Source organism: Haemaphysalis longicornis, unplaced genomic scaffold (genome assembly GCF_048455015.1).
Source record: "Haemaphysalis longicornis isolate Haplotype H1 unplaced genomic scaffold, Haemaphysalis longicornis Haplotype H1 scaffold_5, whole genome shotgun sequence".
NCBI lineage: Eukaryota > Metazoa > Arthropoda > Arachnida > Ixodida > Ixodidae > Haemaphysalis > Haemaphysalis longicornis.
The window spans coordinates 44,613,425-44,633,770 of NW_027526385.1; the positions used below are offsets into that span (position 1 = coordinate 44,613,425).

Consider the following 20,346-nt stretch of genomic DNA (forward strand, 5'->3'; position numbering starts at 1 on the left):
AAGCCCTTCGGAATCAGAGAACAGGTCAGGGGAGCGGCATCGTCGCATGCTTTCGTCACGGCTGGTCTAGACTGGTCTCGGCTGGTCTTATGCTGGCGACGTGAGGCTGGGGAATGGGCGCGTCCATGGCTGACCAGGGCAGAGGGGAAGGGCAGGGTTGGGGTGGAGACCTCAACCCTTACCAAAGATGTTACCAGTAGAAATGACACGAACCATGGTTGAAGGGGAACAACGCAGTTCTTGGTCGAGCACGACCGCCCGAGCAATGGCTACCCTCCTCCCGCTCCTTCGTCTTCAGGGGGGGAGTTTGCGTCTTGATCTGTCACATTGCTCACTCTTTTCTTCTCGTGATTATGAAGGGACAGTGCAACCAGCGTTATGGACTTGTATTTTGCCTTGTATTTTTGTATTTTGTACTTGCGCTTGTATTTTGCCTGAAACGTGCTGACAGGTTTCCTTCGCGCTAAACGTTGAAGTAGGCTGCTCGCTAATTTGGAAGTGCTCGCAGCGCCAAATAGGGGATCTAGTAAGAAAACGGCCATAATAGCCCCTATCAAGGCTACATGCTTGCTCCTTCCTCATTTTCATCGTTGGTTTGTTTGATTGTATAACGCGCCGACGCAACGCAGACGATGAGGCGCGCCGTAGTGGAGGGCTCCGGATTTTGACCACCCGGGGATCTTTAACGTGCGCTGAAATTTCGTACACACGGGCGTTTTCGCTTTCGCCTCCATCAGAAAAGCGGCCGCCGCGGCCGGGAATTGGACCCGCGTCCTCGTGCTCAGCAGCAAAGCACCTTAGCCACTGAGCTACCGCGGCGGGTATCGTTGGTTTGTGAGCATGGCGTTAAGCACGAGGCACATGGGCGATTGGTGCAGGCGATTCGCATGCGACTGATCGTTACGACTGTCGCCACGACTAGTCGTACGCGTGAATTTGAGACACATAGTCCGATTCGAGCGTGCGATGTGTCGTCGGCGCTGCTCCGCCCACTGTTGTTGCTCCATGTTTTTGCTTTTCGCTCCTGTTTTTGCTCGTCCCTCTTTAGGCACACTCACGCCGATTTAGATATGTGCAAGAGAAACCCGAGCAGGAAAAGCAAACATTTATCAACTTGAACTGTAAATGAATAGTACTATCACGTTATGCATTGTATTTTTATATGTTCAGTACAGCGGTGTAGGAACATTTAGCACCCATGATTCCGCTCGTCCATGCTATAGGTACCGCTGGCAACATACAGTCAAACCCGTTTATAGCGAACTGCAATATGCACCGCGATTAGTTCGATATATTTAATAGTTCGATTTAGCCGAACCCGCCTATAACAAATTATTGTTACAAGTTCGCAATCCGCGGGAGCCCCCCCCCCCCACCCCCCCCCCCCCTCCTTTCTTCTTCCCGACTCCACCATCCCCGCACGCAGAAACGAACACAGTAGAGTAGCCATTAACATACCCAAAATAATCCATTTATTGCAAGTAATAAATCTACTTTCCGCCTGAACTGCCTACTTGGCAAAGAAAGAAGCGGTGGTTTTTGTTTTCACTTTCGTTATGGCGGCTTCAACTAGCATAGCATTTTCTACACGAAACATTGTTTGCACCAGTTCGAGTCCGCGTCCTCCAAAAATCTAAGAAGCATTGCCGGAGCACATCGACTACCGAAAGCGCTTCATTAAAGCGTCGGACGGCTTTCACTCGCGACATCATCGGGAACTTGGGAGAGCTCTTCCCACAGTTCACCGATGCTGCTGTCTTGGTCCGGACTCGCTGACTGCGCGGGTTCCGTCGTGAGTCCCGCGCGTCGGAAACGGAAAGTGTTGGGCGTCACGTCGCTCCGTGCGAGGCGCAATGTCTCAGCCGCAACTCTTGCTCCGTGGTCACGGCCAATCCACATCTCAATCACCGCTCCGAGACCATGCATTTCGGCGGCCATTTTAGGCGCGCCCAGTACGATATATCGGATGTGAACTTCGTTATAAGGAATGTGTTGCCCATGTATTTCCGTAACTGAAATATTTTTGTTCGATATATAGCATAATTCGCTCTATCCGGGTTCGTTATAGCCGGTTTTGACTGTATATCGACCAGGCGGAGAGCGCACGGGTCGGCGGCAGCGGCGGCGGAGAGTTGCACCCCACAAAATACTCGGTATTGCCACTGGCGCCTCCTGCGGACTTTGAAAGAAACTTTATGGTGTGGCACCTTCGGGCTTCAAACAATAAAATTACGCCCATCTTCTCGCGAGGGAACCCTGATGTGATACGACGCATCGGGGGGTTCAATTGGCGTTTCCGTTGGGTTGATTCTCTAAATCGCGTGAAACGTTCAGCGTCACGTGCCCGTCGCTTCGCAGCCTTGTCTTCAGTTGAAGTAACGTTGCCATCAGCGTTTGGATTGACGCTGGTACTCGATTATGTCAAACCACTCGCTGACGGGACTGTTGCTTCCATCGCACTACATCGGAAGAAGCAACGGAGTCGTCGTCGTCAAGCGAAGCACAAGCAAAGTCAAGCGCAGTCAAGCGAACGCACTTGACTGAACTGGCGCAGCGCGCTCACCGCTTTATATACAGCACTTGAAGGAGAGGAGACGAACGGAGCAGAGTTCCGCATGCGCAGCGAGAGCAAATGCGAGAGAGAAGCGTCAGCGAAGCGCGCGCACCTGTTATTATGAGACAGAGCGAGCGCGTTGCACACAGCTGTTGGCGAGAAGAACGGAGGAGAGTTTGCGCATGCGCAGGTGGTGTGCGGACGCCGTGACGACGCTGGAGGGACATACCCGAGAGCAAGAGATGTGTCGCATCTAAAAACAGCGCTCAAGACGGGACAGAAAGGAGGAGGCTACATACACAGCTTCCTTCTTTCTGTCTTGTCTTGAGCGCTGTTTTTGTTTGAAGTATGAATCAACACGCCCAAACAGTTTCATTACCTTCCGGCTGGCATTGGCTGTGGCCGCACGACGATCGCAACGATGGCACGACTGCATCTGGCTTGCCAGTCGCAGGTCGTGAGCCGCCTCCGACCAGCGAACGACGCCAAATCTGGTCCTAACGATCAGTTGCAGCGATCAGTAGCATGCGAGTCGCATGCACCGGTCGTCCATGTGCCTCGCGCTTTATGTGCCAACGTACACTTCTCGTGTCAGCCCATCCACCCGCGATATTCCGTTACCGTGGCGACATAGGCTCCACTCCTCACCTAAACCGACTTAAACGATACTAAAACGATTTAAGGAAGGCTGTTTCTACAGTGCCGTCCGACGTATGTCGACGTCCACCGGCGCTTTGTAAAGCAAAAATCCGCGTCTGGCACTACAGCGCTCTACCTAACGTAGAGCAAGGTACCATATTCTAAACTATCGTAAAATGACGTGAGAGAACAGCAGAAAGCAATCATTTAAAACACCAAAAGCTAATCTAAGCCATGAAAAATATAGTTCAGTGTAAAGGTTAAAAAAGAAGCGATAACTGGCGTCGAACCATCGTTCTTAGGATCACGGAGCTAAGAAGGATCCTCTGCATTACAACGACGGACGCTTTCGGCTGTGCTAGCTTAGTCTTAAAATGTCGTCGGACGGCACTCTAGCCATGTCTACAGCGCTGAGCTAGAGTGCCGTCGGACGGATTTCTAGACACTGGGTTAATTTTAATTATAATTTTCATGGCTTAGGCTAGTTTTCGTCGTTTTAAACGCTTTTTTTTGTTCGTTAGGTTATGCTAGTTTAGTTTACCTTACGTTACGGTAATGTAGAGCGAAGTAGTGCCAGGCACGGCACTTTATCATTGTTACGCCGGTGGACGTCACTTTAGTGGAGCGTATATTGTACCGTCAGACAACACTCTAGAATCATAAGATCTAAGTGAGCGCTGCCAATAAAAATGAAGACGTGGAGTTGCTCAGGGACAAAAATTAAATCTATAAGCTCCAACGGGGACGCAGTCGACATTTCAGCCCTGGCCAATCCCTCAGTGTGGGTACGTGCCAACGCTGCGAGGGCATCATCGTCATGTTAGCGTTAGAAGACGCGACGCTACCCGTTAGGCCAGGCAGGTTGAAATGCAAGCTCTTTCTGCAGTTGATCAAGAAAATTGCGCCAGCTTACTGATGGGCGGCGCTAACTAGGTATAACAGGACGTGCACAGCGTGCACTGACGAAAGGACATTTCGTTCCAGGGCAGATAGATCATCACACTTTCGGTGCGATGCAGGACGTTAAACTTGTTGAGATGCCGCACCCCGCCCGTAAACCCACCTAAAACACCAAACCACGCTTATTTACAAAAAATATAGCCTAGAATTGCGCTTCAAGAACATTTTACAGGAAAAAAATCATGGATCTAAAAAATGTTCCGTTGCGAGGGCCCAAAGCCAGGCCGTCCGCTCCAGCACCAGTCGTTCGCCCCATTGGGCTACTGAGGCCGGACAGGGTGGTGCCTTTAAAGGTTGCTCGAAACAATAGGAGTGTTCGAAATGAACCAGCAGAGGGCGCTCGCGCCTGTGAAGGGTGGTTGTTAACGGGGTGGCCATGAGAGCAAGAGGGCAGGGCTACGCGCATGTTTCCGCTTTCTCGTCTTCGCGTCGACCCCGTCAGGCGCTGTGCCGCATCTCTCCTCATGACTTAGCCCACCGGTCGAGTGGGCAGCGTAGAAAAGTAGGGTGAAGATAAGTGAAGCGACGACGCTGTGATCATGTCCATTCCCTCACTGATGACGATTATGAGCTGGATGAGCAACGGTCCGGAGCACTGTTCCCGCCAATGCGGCTAAAAAACGTTGAATGCCCTTGGAGACGTGCCGTCGTCATCGCCTGCTGTGCTCACGGCACGTAACTGGCTGGGGGCATGGGCATGTCCGTAGAGCGCCGGGGCTGATGTGAGCCAACGTGATCCAAGCACTTTAAGAGAATACCTCACGAGGGATGACTCTGCAACCTGTTTGTGATGGTCCACGAATGTATGCAAAAACAATTGGCTCTATTGGACTGCGAAGCTGTAAACGACACCTACAACGATTACCCATGCGGTGTCACTTGAATTCACTCACGTGGCTAAAAGTGAAACCAACGTCTCTGGCAGCCGTTACCTGGGTTTTGCGGGGCGGCTTCCGCATAACCGAGTGACCGAAAGCTGCAGCGACGGCAGAAAGTGAAGAGGAGCTACTGGCGAAGGGCGAGGAGGAGGAGGGCGGCACGTTCGGCTGTGGCTCTCTCACTGCCTCCCACTCACTCTTGTTTCACGTGTCGCCGCCAGGGCCCTGACACTTTCCCCAGACGCTGTTCCGTTGGGTGATAATCCAAACCACGTGAATGCCGTTATCGCACGTTATGCGATTGGCACTTCCCACGAGGCTTTGAGTGAGCGCAGGTGGTGGACCCGCCACTGGGCTCGTTAAGTACACCGTCTGTCTCCCCGTCTCCTCGTGCGGGCACAACTTAGTCGGCAAGACGACGGGCTGTCGCTCCGTTTCTCTATTCGGCTCGAAGTTCGATTCCTGCCGGTGCCCTAAATTTCTTTCATTTAGCCTGGCGTTTTCTGCTGTCGCGGACACAAAAATTTGCTTGGCTGGTAGAGGTATACTACTTGGCATTAAAAAGCCTAATCAAACGTTGGGGAACGGCCAGGTCCAGCAAGCTTGCGTAAGCATTCAACAGAACCCAGTGCGCCGTGGCGGGGGACGGCAGACTAGAGCCCCGGATTTTCACAGGCAGCCGGCGGAAGACGAAGGCGTCGTCTTCACGGACGGCTCTAAGAAGAAAGGGACGAACCTGACAACCGAAACGGTGACAGCTGTGCAGAAGCTACTGAAGTGCGCACCGGCAGAAATCAAGGACGTTGAAGAGGAACAGGAGCTGGCTATTCCACTGGCCCTCTCCTTCCTTGCCAGACGCAAGTGGTTTACGGATTCGCAGCAAGCGTACAAAAGCGTCCAGTCTGCCTGAGTGCTATAATTCACACTGCGGGGCTAAGGCCCAAATTTTAAAACCTTCCTTACCTTACTAAGGTCGCCTTAGAACTCGCAAGGAGGCCTTAGTTCAATTTTGGAACGTTCCCTACTGAGGCTTCCTTACGAAACGCTCCCTTGATGTCTCCTTACTGTAAGGTCGCTCGCAGGCTACCTTGATGCGACCTTACCCCGCTCTTTCAACTGGACGCACACTTCTCCGCAGCACTTGGCACACGCCTCGTTAGGCCGCGCGGAACGCTGGGAGCTCCGTCCGGCGGTGCTGCGGGAGGAACGCGACGGCTATGGCGTCCGAGTTTATTGCTTCGTACGACAGCTGGGCGGACTTTGCACTGTTTTGCCTGCGGGTGGACGACTTCATGTGCGGCGACGTGTACAGATATCCGTCGCTCACGATGAGGCAGCCGCGAGACCGCCTCAACCCGATGGAGCTGTACAGCGACGACGAGTTTTCATTCCGCTACCGCTAGCATCGGGGCGGATATTTGATCGCCGCTATTTGTGCAACTGCGAATGACAATACCTTACACAACTTTTCACCACAGTACCATCCCCTTTCTCGCATGTGAAAGTTTATTTCAGCTATTATTGCCGTTTGAGAGATCGGTGATCGAGACATCTGCCGTAGCCCATGTGCCGTAGCATGTTTCGATGCTTCCGAGCAGGTACCGCCATCTATCGGCCGCTCGGCGCACCGCGCGCCGCGATGACCGGTCGGACCAGCGAACCTGCGCGGCCGGTCAGCGTAGTGTAAGCATATCTGATCGCCGCCTTTAAATAAGCGCTGATAACGATCCCTAGCACAATTTTTCATCGCACTAACACCTACTTTATCGCACTTGGAACTTCTTTTGACGGTTGACGCTGGTCGGCGACCTCGTCAACGTTTCGCAGCCCACAGTCAGCAATGGGCTCTGGGAAGTTACGCAGGCGGTGTGCTTGCGCCTGTTCCCAAAGTACGTCGGCTACCAAACGCAACAAAGAGGAAACGCTTATGACGCGGAGTTGTTTTACATCACGCGGGCACACGTTGGGCATGCTGTTGTATTCGTCGCAAAGTCGCTTCCACACTTTAGGTTTCGCTTGCAGCGACATGGCGTTGCTCTTGTTGCACTCTACAAAGTTTTTGTATTTTCGTACCAGTTCTTGGAGAAGTTCTTTTTTTTTTCTTCTGTGTAATACATTTTCCCGGGCATGGTTACACTGGCGCTACGCTCGCACAAAACGTTGGCTCGCACGTTTCGACGCTAAATACGATGTTGACAAAAATCAACGTGAGACTGTTGCCAGACTAGATTTGACTTACAAGCAACTGCAGTAACCGACCGGTACAACTTGTTTCAAGAACTGCGCAATAAGCAAACATTAAATATATATGCCCGTATAAATGTAAAACACGACAAATTACATGCCTATCACGGCTAATGAAGGCACATTTTAAGAACAAATTGCGCTTACCCTCGCACCCATGTGCACGAATGTCTTCCTTGACGGGAGTAAGGGCGCCCTTTGGTAAGGAAGGTTGAGGGAGGCTTTAAAAATGAGAATCGGAGCTGCAAGGTCGCCTCACTGTAAGGGAGCATGAAGGGCTCCTTCAGTAAGGTGAGGAAAGGGGGAAGGTAAGGAAGGTTTTAAAATTTGGGCCTAAAACACGAACAACGTCCAAAAGGACAGATAGGACTAGTGTGGATCCCGGGCAATTCTGTGGTGAATGGCAACGGGGGGTTTGTTTACCAGCAAGACCAAGCGTTGCCCTGAAGGGCCATGACCGTAGAGGAGGCGAAAAAAACCTCCGTCGCATGCCCCCGCGCGAGGGACACGAGTAAATGCAGAGCATTGGGGGTGGTCACGTGGCGTAGGTTGTGGTAGTTGTAGTTGTTGTTGTCGTAGGGGTTGGGTAGTTGAGTTGCGAGACGAGAGAGAGAGATAGAGAGAGAGAGAGAGACGAGAGACGTAAGTACGTAACGGCTTCTCGTGCACGAAGTTCGGCGTCGGCAGCGCGCCTTCTCGCCGCTTTGTCTTCTGCCGCCGTCGATGAAGAGGATGGCACGATGTCTTGAACTGGTACTGCAACGCTGACGTTGGCTCGCGTCGCGGTACTGGTTGAAGGTGTTGCTTCCATCGCTTATGAACTTCGACGACGACCAAACTCGAGAGTAAGCAGAACAGAGCGCAGGAGTAGAATGGTGTGAGCCGCGCCGATACCCGCTTTATATTCGTAGCGCGCGCAGTAGAGGGCGAGGAGGTAGCACCTGCTGCTGCAACGCCTCTTTCAGCGCCGGAGCACGCGCATGCGCGCCCGCACCTGTTGTTGAGAGCGAGGAGGAGCGGGGGAGGGGCGCACGTGCTGGCTGGCTGCGGACGCCGATCGCCAACGGACGGGTGACATTGTGAGTTAAAGAAATGCTCTGCATTTAAAACGAACCGATACAGCCATTTTAAAGCGGAAGCTTTTTAGTGGGATCAATGGAGTTCAGTCCAAAAACTAATGTATTTCCCCATAGACCGGTTGGTCGACTGATAACCTCTGATACGGTCTCTGGACACAATGCGCGTGCGTTAAACCGGGCCTCCACTGTGGCTTTCACTGTGAAACCGGGCTTCCAGTCACGCATCGATCATCCGGAAGAAGTACAATAGTATACCTTTATCTCATTAACCACGTATCGGTGTACATTTATATCGTTCGTAGTTGCGTTTACTTGGTGCGGGAACAATAGTCGCGTTGCTTCGTTCCTCGTTCGTGATTTGAGTATCTTAAGGTTTGACAACCAATCGGACGCACCTTCAGCGAATGCTGGACGCACTTTTAGCTTTCGCGCTTCTCTCACCTTTATTCAAGAAATTATAGCACATTTTTAGAACAGAGAGGACGTGCGGTTCCCGGCAGCACAAGCAAACCCCACGAGGGAAGAACAATCACGTACACGCAAATACAGCCGGGGTCCTGTCCGCCCCTACGAGCACCAAACCGAACGTTCCCAAACCAAAAATAAGCATGTACCTAGGTCAAAACTGTTAACAACAACGCGCGAACGCGTGGCTTCCGATACGTGGAGCTCAGCCTGCTGATAGCCACCGGCGTGACCAGCGAGATTAGGGGCCCTATTCTCGACTGCACAAATTGCCGGCATTTCGCCCATGTTTTTTTGCGTAAGCACGACGTAAGCAGTCAGTGACGTGCTGCACCTATAGCTATGACGACGTGCAGTGTAATTTGACGAGTCACTCATAAAGATCGCTACCAAGGTATCAAATATTGTGCAAGAAAGATATAAAAACACTTGGCACGTACTATAAAAATTAAGACGGTAGCTGAGGCTGACAAGAAAAACACATTTCTGGAGGTGAAATTTGGCGCCAACACCACAAGGCGATCGAGTAACGTTGATCCAAAAGCGAGCGAAAGGTGGATGTCGAGCTAAAGAACATCACACAATTTTTTTACCGTATCTATTTATTTCTTTCAATCGCTTTTATTAACATAGCTGGGCTCTCTGCTTCAATGCAAGCTTTGTTGCGTTATCACCTTCCCTGCCGCCACCGCCGCCACGCCATCGTCTGCTGCTATGTTACAAGTTTATGGCGTGATCACAGAAAAAGACGGCCGCGACCATCGCTTCTATGACACATAAGAGCAGCGAAGCGCTACGCCTGATAACCGCGGAGCGCACCGATGTCGCCGATTCACTCATTCGTCAAGCTCGTCTGCAATCAGTGCTGTAATGAACTAAATAGTCACTTTTCATTGTTATTTTTCTCTTGAGTTCGATCATGTGACCCAACAGCTTACTACATGGAGTAAAGATGGCTTACTAGGACAAGTATGGACAAATGCCATGCATTGGGTTCTCTTTGTCATGGAGAGGCTTGTACTGCCCTCTTATGTTGCGGTTACGCCAAACAAATAATTTTTATTTCATTGCCAAACATAAAAGAAAAATACTGCATGTTATTTGTATGTTCCATGATTGCTGGCTTGGAAGCAGTTGAAACTATAATTTGTTTCGATAGGAAACATGCTTTAAACAGCGTGCATGCGAAACTGCGCCTGCTGCAAATTGCCGCACATTTCGCGGCGCCGTAAGCCGGGGCAATATTGTGCCCTATTTTGCTTGTATTTTGCGACAAAAACAGCCGCCATTTTCAAGCTGTTACATAGCATTACGTCACTTTTACGCAGGCTGAAGTTGCCAATGCATGACGTAATCGTTCCCGCCAACTGTTTAAATTACGTCACGCCTTCTCAGCCAATCACAGAGGGGGTGTGTATTACAAGCAGTATTGTTGTTGAATAGCAAAGACAGGCTTACGTTGTCATGTCCGCTGCATTTAGTCTGGTTTTTCATTGCCGGCCAAAAATTATGTGCCTTTAGTAACGACAAATAAGGCAAACTTTAGAACTGGTGTCCGTAGACGACATGAAACGTCAAAATGACGACAGCACACACAACCGCTTTGTCAACGGGAAGCACGTGACCAAAAGTGAAAGCCAATCAGAAAAGACTTCCGGAAAATTGCCTGAATCCGGCAATTTGTGCAGTCGAGAATAGGGCCCTAGGTGCCGGAGTTGCGGCGGTTTGGCATGTGAAAGCAATTGCCGATGCTTCCATGTTTTTGGGGGAAAAGTTCGACGCCGAAAGTCCCTCACCACGACCGCCGATAAAGCCTATATTAAATGTTATCTTACGCGGATAATCAGTACAGTCGTGTTCTTGGTTTTGGTATGGTTCCGGTATAAATAGAAGTGTAATGTGGGTCGGGCACAGCCATTGTAACGTAGGTTGTGCAAAAAAGGAGTAAACATAAGCGTTGACTCAGAAATTGACTCAATAATAATTGCCTTGTTATTGGCGCGGTGAAGTTTTAGCACGCATGCGCAAGCACATAAAGCTGCATCAACTTATGCTTACATTTTGTATGGGCATGCCCGGCCAGCATTCAACTTTTTTTTACATGGGAACCTTACCAAAGGCAAAAACGAAACTGCACTGGTTATCAGCGCCAGATAATGTTTAATACAGGCGTTGGCGGCGGTCGTGCTGAGGAACTTTCCGCGTCGAACCTGTCCCCCAAAACAAGGAAGCATCGTCAATAGCTTCCGCATGCCTAGCTGCCGCAGCGCCGTCCCCTAATCTCGCTGGTCACGCCGGTGGCTATCAGCAGGCTGCGCTGCGCGTAACGAAAGCCACGCGGTCGCGAGTTGTTGTTAGCAGTTTTGACGACTGTACAGTGTGTCATAGCTTAGGCCCTGTCACGCGCACGCTACGAGAGTGCAGGTTTAGCCAGAGACGCATGCCTCCCTCCTCTGCCCCTCATCCCATCATCCCCACACTCACCCACATGAGAGGTGGCAGGTCTTACTGCCCTGCCCCGTCCTGGAGGGTCGGATCTGGCTGGCCATGAAAGGCCAGGTGGCGAAATAAGCACTAGGATTTTCGTGCGGAGGAAACCAATTCCTTCGGTGGCCACGGGTTCGATTCCCGGCCGCGGCGGCCGCTTTTCTGGTGTAGGCTAAAAGCAAAAACGCCCCTGTGTACGAGATTTCGGCGCACGTTAAAGATCCCCAGGTGGACAAAATAAATCTGGATCCCTCCACTACGGCGCACCTTATTTCTTGCGTTGTGTGGGCACTTTAAACCCTACAATCAATCAATCAATCAATCAATCAATCAATCAATCAATCAATCAATCAATCAATCAATCAATCAATCAATCAATCAATCAATCAATCAAACGATCGATTGATCAATCAATCAATCAATCCAATCGAATCAATTCCTTCGGTAATAGAGGACGCACTGAAAGCATCTGGAATGACCTTTATTCTATCTCTACGAGAACTGTTATCTTTCAGGAAAGGTGAAACTTTCTTCAGTCTTTAGTGTCTACTGAAAAGTAAAAGGTACGGTGCGAATCCTTGGAGTAGTATTTTTAGTCACCAAATTTTTACGAGATATGGCACTGCTGAGGTAACGTGCTACTTTTTTCGGAGCTGTGCACATTGTGACGTACTCTTATGAGTCGCGATAACAGCGTGCTGAGCGCATAACACCGTTTCTTTTTTTCTCCTAGGCCCTCTGCGCAGCGCAAGCTGGTTGCCATGACGCCCGAAAAGCTGGGAGCCATGACGGGTGAAAAGTGGGAGAACGTAAGTGCCAATGAATCTACTCCAGGTTCAGCTGCCCTCGAAACCAATGGTGGTGTTATCGCGATTTGCTTTGACGCATACGTGAAACAAACACGAGTGGTCCGATGATTTAAACACGCACCGGTCGGTGATCTTGCGAAATTCCAGCCTCCAGCCGCGGTTTTGGTGCGAATCGATGGTAACCCACTTAGGAGTGCTTCGGTAAACCCGAACTAAGGCATTGCGAGGAGATGAGACCTTAAGCGTGCGGGCTAGTGTGGGAAACATCTGGTATGTGGGGTAATTTCCATAGACTGCTACAGACCAACACATACCCACACGCAAGACGCTTGCATGTCATCTATCATTCTCCCTATGGTCCCCTCTGTATTCACTGCCAAGCCCCAGCCACACTGCAGTATTGTCCGGGAGTGCCACCAAAATCCAGACGTTCCCCCATTCCCAACCCCTCACGCCAGCAGGGGCACTTATGCTGGCCAGCTTTTGTCCCTATACGCAGCTATTGCTGGCGGAAGGGGAGAAGACAGCCAGCCGCACCAGCGAAGTTGTTGTACTGAAGACCTCGACCACAAATATGCGCGCTCCAACTCCCATTAAAGTTTGCCTGTCTGTCTGTCTGTCTGTCTGTCTGTCTGTCTGTCTGTCTGCCTGTCTGTCTGTCTGTCTGTCTGTCTCCACCTCCACGTAATCCGTTTAAACTTCTAGCAAGTGAGAGTAGTAGCGAAATTGCGTTGAGAGCACCCGCCCTCATTTTGATATTTTATGAGGACATTGTGTCATCCCGCTGCACCGGCTGGTGGGAAGGCGCGGAAGACGTGCTAATGTTTCGCGCTTTGTCGATTTATACTCCGCATCATGAGAACATCAGGGTAAGTCATATAGGGCTAATTCTGGAAGCCGAGTTCGAGGAGTGCTCCTGAAAAACACGGTGGTGCGGAGTCCTTTGAAGAGGCTTCGTTCACTGCCCATGCGTTTGGATATGCCGAGGAAGGCGATCAAGCCAGCATTGAAGGAGCATCCAGGCGCCTGTAAAGTGACGAGGTCGTTCCTGATGCACCTCTTTAGAAGACTTGCTCTACGTCGACTCCGGCATCGTCCCTACCGAGGAAGTGACATACGACTCCGTTGTGTAGGACTGGGTGGGGAAACTCGGAAGGAGGCTCATCAAAGACAGCGACCCCGAGGACGGTGGAGACCCAAGCAACCTCGAAGGGGCTGACGCAGTTGACGCCCTGCAGCGTTACGCGATTTCGACGGCTCAGCAAAGTGCTATGGAAGCCCTCTGGGCTTATGACCGCAGTGTGAGGCCATGTCTCGCGGCGCAACAAGCGCAAGAGAAAGTCACCTGTCAATTCCAGAGAAATAAAAAGGGAGCTTTTAGAAGCACACTGGTAATGTTTGGGCTTTCCAGGTATAAAATGTTCGTGCAACAAATTTTAGTTATAACGCAGCAAAGTGTCGTTTTTACGTCTTTGTATTGCCGTTTACATGCTGTGTGAAAAAATGGCAGCATCTCCACTCCGTGGATGATGGCGAGGGTGCGGTGTACGGGGACTCGAAATGAGATCCAAGTTGCGTCCTGAGTGACATCCGATTTGCACCCCGACCGTCATTCGATTTGAGCCGTGAGTTGCACCTTGATTATTCCATAAATGAAGCTGCAACTCACGGCTCAAATCGAATTTCGCTTGATGGTGGTGTGCGCACGAATGGACGCGGACGGACACTGGGAGGTCCTAAGGTACTCCGCACCGTTACAGGCGAGGGAGTAAGCCGTTTGACTCACGGGCACTAACTCTCGGGTCGTAGCCCAATGGGTAAGACGACTGACACTAGCTCTGTCTGGTCTGCCGGACACGGGCTCGAATCCTGCCGGTGCCGGTGCCTGTGTGATTTTTTGCGATTGTAAATGCTATGCGCATGGACGCGGACGGACATTGTGCGGTCTTAAGGTACTCCGCCCCTAAAATCGCTGCAATAGCATGACTGTACCATCGTCACCAGCCTTCGGTGTAGGTCGTATCACCTTGCGGTAGGCGGCTGTGAATATGTGCCACAATCAGGCGGCAGTGTATTTCAATTGATTCCTTTTTTTTAATTTCTTATGTCACTTCTTTTCCCTTTCAGCAAGCCTCCCCAGCCGATACAAGCGCGCCCGTCCAGCAGCACGGGGGTACGTATGTGATTTCTTCAAAATCAGTGTAGCGTATGCGTTCAGCGCTCCAGGGTGCTTGTGGTAGTGCACAGTTTGCACGCCACGCTCTAGTGGTGATACATTTATGTTATTTAAGTTTTGTTTCATTCAATTTTGCGCACTGTCACTAAAAGCGAATAAACCGCAGTCGCTCAGAAGCACCTCCGTTTACCAGCCCAAAAAGAAATTGCCGGGTTTTACTGCCCACTATAATTTTATCCCGCAATGCCGTAAGTGTTGCACTGGTTTGGAAATCTTGACGTCCGTTGCAACGAGGAACGTTTCGCTCCCCGCCGTCTACAGAAGCGCACGCAGTAACTACTCTGATTTAGTGTCATTAGATAAGATAGAGAGTACCGTCACTGAGCCGCACAAATGAGCAACGGCGGCCATTTCGGCGTTTATCAGTGTTGCCAGATTGGCGCTTCTGCGGCCTCACCACTAAATTTGACGAGGTGATTTGTAAACAACACTGCCGAAGACGCAGCAACACGGCATCTTCTAACACAATTATGCAGCTGAAATGCTGCGAAGCGCGTTATCTTTGATTCGCGTTCGGAAGAACGCCCGTCGCGCGCGCAGCCGTAGAGCTGCGAGGACAAGCTGAGACTACCACAATTGACAGACAGAAAATGCATGAACAACAAAATGGCGGTGACCATGAACCAACGCAGTGTAAACAGATGTCACGTGATGCGAACTGAACAATGACCTTGGCGGCGGCACGGAACAATGGAGAAAAGAGTGGCAACACTCTGAAACCTTTTCTGGTGACACTTGTCTGACCCAAGTGCATGCTGACGCTGCAGTTTCGGCCGTTGTCCCGAGCCAGGCGCCGCCTAGCGAGGGAGACGCGGCGCAGCAGCCTTCTTTGGTACCAGGCGGCGGACCTCCAGCGGCGCCCTCCACCGGGCGCTTCTACCTGCGGGGTGCGCTGCTTGCGCTCCGCTGCACCGACACCCGGGAACTTCGGGCCGTGAACAACATGAAGGCGGCGTCGGCGCGCTCCCTGGCCCGGGTGACCTGCTCCTTCCTGAACATGTGGAAGCCCTGCACCGTGTTCTACGGCATCAGCCCCGACGGCCACGTCCGCGGCGTGCCCCTGAGCCTGGAGGAAAGGGACGCCCTGCGGCGCGGCATCGACTTCATGGTGGGCAACCTTCGGCCCCACCCGACCTCGACCAGCGTCCGCGTCGAATTTGTTCCCGCGCTGTGGTCCAAGTTGGAGTCCCGGAAGGAGGTGTTCTGGTACGTGGTCGAGGTGCACGTCCACGGGGTGCCCCGCACGGTGTACACCCTGTCGGACGGCGACTGCTTCCTGCGCAAGGACGGGGAGACGTACCAGGCGCACACGTTCGAGATCCGCTCGTGGGTGGTTCAGCAGGAGGAGGAGTACTACCTGCGCGGACTGGCGTCGCAGGAGAGTGAGGGCGCTGAAGGCGGCGACGGTCCTCCGCCTGGCGCTCCATCGGCGGACGTGTGATCCGAGTTGCACCACGTCGCACAAGTTGATGTCGAGAGGAGCTGGTCTTTGGCATTTCGTTGCACTGATTGCTGAATATTGTCAAGTGTGAAACTGCGACACCTTCAGGCCCTTTTTCGCCCCTTCGTTTTACACTTCACGAAGAGGTCGCAGTTACACACGTGACAATATGTTCCCTCGGTGTGCATGGTTTTTGTTTGTTGCGTATTCCCCTGTTATTTTCTGTCGTGAGTATTGTCTATCGCGAAACGTTTGTGTGCGTCTTAAGTTTTTGGTGGTGGTTCCTCTGTGCGGGTTTTCTAGTGGGATCATTCATGGGTTGTGTTCACATCGTGGCGCTTCCTTCATTTCTTTCTGTACTATTTATGGAATGCGTATTCCTATTTCCTGTCGTGTTCATTGAGCGTTCGAAGGCCACAACTGCAAGTGAATACTCTACCTTGTCCCTTCTCTCGTCTCTTCCCTAGAAAGTCCTCAACATTCGTCCCATCTGTGTACTGTAGCATGAGTGCTGTTTGGTCACTAAATAAAGCCCAGTGTTTTGCCACCGGTTACTCTTTATTACAGCTAATGCCTATTCGGAATGTCCTGCGGCTTCCGCTTTTGTATTAACATAGCCATGTATCGAAGCAGATTTCACTGAAATGCAGTGTCTAGAGTGCCGTCCGACGGCACTCCAGCTCAGCGTTCCAGGCATGGCTGAAGTGCCGTCCGAGAACATTCGAATATTTAAGGCTGGGATGATACTAGCCACAGCGTCTGCCGTTATGGTGTGGAGGTTCCGTCTTAGGTTCCTGCTACTGAAGTCGGTGTTTTGAGTCCGGCTTGCGCTACCTTTGATTTTTTCTGCGTTCTCAAGTTAATTATATTTCGATGTCTTCGATTAGTTTTTGGAGTTTCAAATAATTTTGTCACTTCGTTTCGTTTACGCATGTTAGGTTAGGTTAGGTTACTTAGGTTACAAGTAGTGCCAAACGCGGCATTTTTTCATCGAAATGCCGATGGACGTCACTTTAGTGGAGTGCTTATGGTACCGTCGGACGGCACTCTAGACACAGCCTTTCAAAAATTGAAGCCATTAGGAGATATGCGATTGTTTAAAACATCTGCCGTTCCTTATCGCCGTCGAAACTGCAGACAAACAGTTTTATTTGTCGCTTTCTGCTACTACGAGCTGCTCCCAAGCAGCTAGACCTTCTATTGCGCCAGGAGTTTTGGACGGCACGCGAACTGTGCAGTACTGTTCTGGACTGGGAAATGAGAGATATTAAGAGCTGCTCATATCGCCTGCGGCGGCGGTAAACGACCTCGTTACCAGTCTCGCACATTTCAGTACAACATTGCCTGCTGATGGCAATGGCAGGCGCTGTGCACGGTAGGCGGTACCCACGCCACCACCGTAGGGCCCGATAACTCATCGCCGCGTGCGTGAGCCATCGAAACAGGAAATGTGTGGTGACTCAGCGTTGATTCAGGGGAAGGGGGGGGGGGAGGTAAACGTTGAGTTGTGTGGGACGTTAGAAGCAATTTCAAACACCACGATGTGGGTACGAAACATGCGAAGATAACGTTACCTATGAGGAGACCTCAGTTCAAAACTTGGGACACGGTGGGGCTCGTTACTTCTACTAAGCTGTCTCAGCCTCCAAAGTTGATTGATTGATTGCGGGTTTTAACGCGCCGACGCAACGCAGGCGATGAGGCGCGCCGTAGTGGAGGGCTCCGGATTAATTTTGACCACCTGGGGATCTTTATCGTGTGCCGAAATCTCGTACACACGGGCGTTTTTGCTTTTCGCCTCCATCAGAAAAGCGGCCGCCGCGGCCGGGAATCGAACCCGCGAAGCCTCCAAAGCTATTGCGGTGCGTTTCCTACGCCATTCAGCATGCTTCGGGGTTAAGTAGCTCAATGAAACTTCAAAGGGTTAGTTTTATCCTAGCAGGTAACCGTATACGCCTTTCTCTCGCGCTGTTTTAGTGATGTTGTTGCAATTGCTTACGAGCGGCGGCTTCGTGTTATTTACCGATAATTGCCCGTAACAGCGGCTGAAATAAAACTTACAATCATGTTGGTGTATAACCAGTCAAAGCTCATATACCGTAAACGCGCGATAATTCAAACTCGAAGGTACCCGAAGTTTTTGTTTGGATTATCAAAAGTGTGAATTATCAGTTCTCATCAATATTACCCAGGACAACATTCCAACTTATGTTGTAATGAAACGTTTACATATATTTAATAATACAACATTCACATGCATTAATGAAGTGCTATTCACACTTTGAAAAGCAAATCAAGAATAGGTGACTGCGTTGTCTTTGCGTGAGAGTTCAAAACAAAGTTTTCGATGCCACCAAGGGGGCTGCTAGCTGCAGTGTATGCAGTTAATCGGGTGTTTTTGTGACTATTAGTGATAGTATGAGAATGCAAATGTGTGGCTAGAAGTGGCAAATGCGACGGATATTCTCCGGCAAAGAGAAACAAAACGACGACTCTTTTGTTAGGCAGAGTTGTTGTACTTCTCTAGTTAGTTCACAATTACGGCAGTTAAACTGTAAACGTTACAGAATTGATTGTAGGGTTAACGCGCCGACGCAACGCAGGCGATGAGGCGCGCCGTAGTGGAGGGCTCCGGATTAATTTTGACCACCTGGAGATCTTTAACGTGCGCCGAAATCTCGAATATACCGGCGTTTTCGCTTTTCGCCTCCATCAGAAAAGCGGCAACCGCGGCCGGGAATAGAACGCGCGTCCTCGTTCTCACCAGCACAACGCCTTATCCACTGAGCCACCGCGGCGGGTAATGTTACAGAATTCCCGTCTGCTGTCAGTACACGGGTGCCTACGGAGGGAGCATGATTATAGAAAACGGCTGCAACTTTTGTTGAATCGAAACTATCCCGAGACAAGTTAATGAGAATTGGCCAATGAGGCGGCTATAACAGTACACAAAGTTTCATCTACATTTTTTTAAATTCTGAGCTCCCTGTTAAGTTGCAAATATTGTGCAATCCCCGTTTACTGTCAATATAAGGGCGTCTACGGGAAGAAAACGGACAGCACCATGTTTCCCCCTAGAAAGAAACTGGAGTCCTTCCAAGTTTCATTCAAGTAATCAATTATCCAAGTATCCTCACCAGCAAATTAGAAACGTGTTCTGTTTCGTCCATTCCTTGGACTGCGCCCAGCTTCGTGGGTCATCCTTCTTCGCAGACTGGAAGGACACCGAATTTTTTTTCTTGCGTTCCCCTCACTGAAGTAAGAGCTTGACAACATATGTGTAAGAGAGAGAAAGAGACAAGAGTAAATGTTCTTACTACAAAAAGCAGTGTGTGTGTGTGGGGGGGGGGTCATATGTCAAATTTAACCACAGCGCAAAGCCACGCGCGAACTACGGCAGTCGCGCAGATTGAAAGTGGTGGAGTTCCGCCGAAGTTCAACTTGTCCGACCACGCCGGCAATCAAAGCCTTGCATAAAGCATTACAAGAGCCTTAAAGCAGTGATGATAGCAAAACATAGTTTCTTTCCCGTGCGGCAACAAAATCCCGTGCTGGGCTTCAACGTTTCACCAGAAACGTTCCGACACGCTCTTCAATCGTCTGGTGGCAGCACGTGTTTCGTTTAACATCTAGCAAATAAAAAATGAATTCTTGCTATAATTACATTAGTAGACATGGTGCTGTTAGGCGTGCCAAGCACTCATTGCCTAAAATTGTTTTTTACGGTTTCTTTCCGTTTTTTTTTTCAGCAGGCCGCCGGTGTAAAAAAAATTGCTGCGTATCTACTCCTCTGGTTGCAAATGTCGACGAAAGACGATAGTCTTTCGTTGACATTTACCGAGTGAATGGCTCCCTTCGCTTTCCCGCTCACCTCTCATGCTGTTCCTCTTCCGTCGCGCCCCTCCTGATATAAACACGCTAAAGGTTTGCTCAAGTGAATTTAAATTCACCGCGTTCCACTGCTCGACGCCGGGAGCCTCGATGCCTGCACTGCCTTACGGCAGAGATGCGCGTGAATCGAGGCGCCCTACTTCGACGTTTATAGAACACGTTACCGTACTCAACGTATGATCCAAGTAGAACGTGGAACCTATCTACTGGAACCTTTCATAAGTGTTGCCACTTGATTTCTTGCAATGCCGCCAGAAGCTATAGTGGAGCGGGCGACAGCGGGTGACGGAGTGTTTTTTTTTGTCTGCAGTGGATGTAGTACTTCATTTCGCCAAAAGGAAGCATCCATACATTTTTTAGAACACTGTAAATATCACTTATGTATTGATTTTCTGCCTTGTATTTGCGTAATGTCTTGTTCTTGTTCAACAATGTTGTCAAGTATAAGCATTTATACAGGACGGAGGCGTCTTTATTTGACTTGTGGGCATATAAGACTATTGCGCAGATTTTGTTTCACTTAGGCCGGGCGGCTGAATCAGGTCACAGACAGACAGACATACGGACAGGCCAAAATTTTTGCGTTTAAGTAGCCCGAGAAAGGCTATCGCCTTTAACAATTTAAACGCCGTCGGAGACTGAAAAGATTGGCAACGCGAATTG

At 50.5% G+C, this 20,346-nt stretch overlaps 1 protein-coding gene across 2 annotated transcripts in view; it reads left to right on the plus strand.

The window, feature by feature from the left end:
* LOC144138153 (uncharacterized) overlaps window positions 1-16,331 on the plus strand; it is a 32,161-nt gene extending 15,830 nt beyond the window's left edge. For both annotated transcript variants that reach the window (XM_077670291.1, XM_077670292.1), the window contains 3 exons: window positions 12,040-12,115; window positions 14,243-14,288; window positions 15,119-16,331. In XM_077670291.1, the coding sequence (XP_077526417.1) occupies window positions 12,040-12,115; window positions 14,243-14,288; window positions 15,119-15,792 (796 nt within the window). In that variant the 3' untranslated portion in view covers window positions 15,793-16,331. The remainder of the gene's footprint in view (window positions 1-12,039; window positions 12,116-14,242; window positions 14,289-15,118) is intronic.
* Window positions 16,332-20,346: the final 4,015 nt, after the last annotated feature.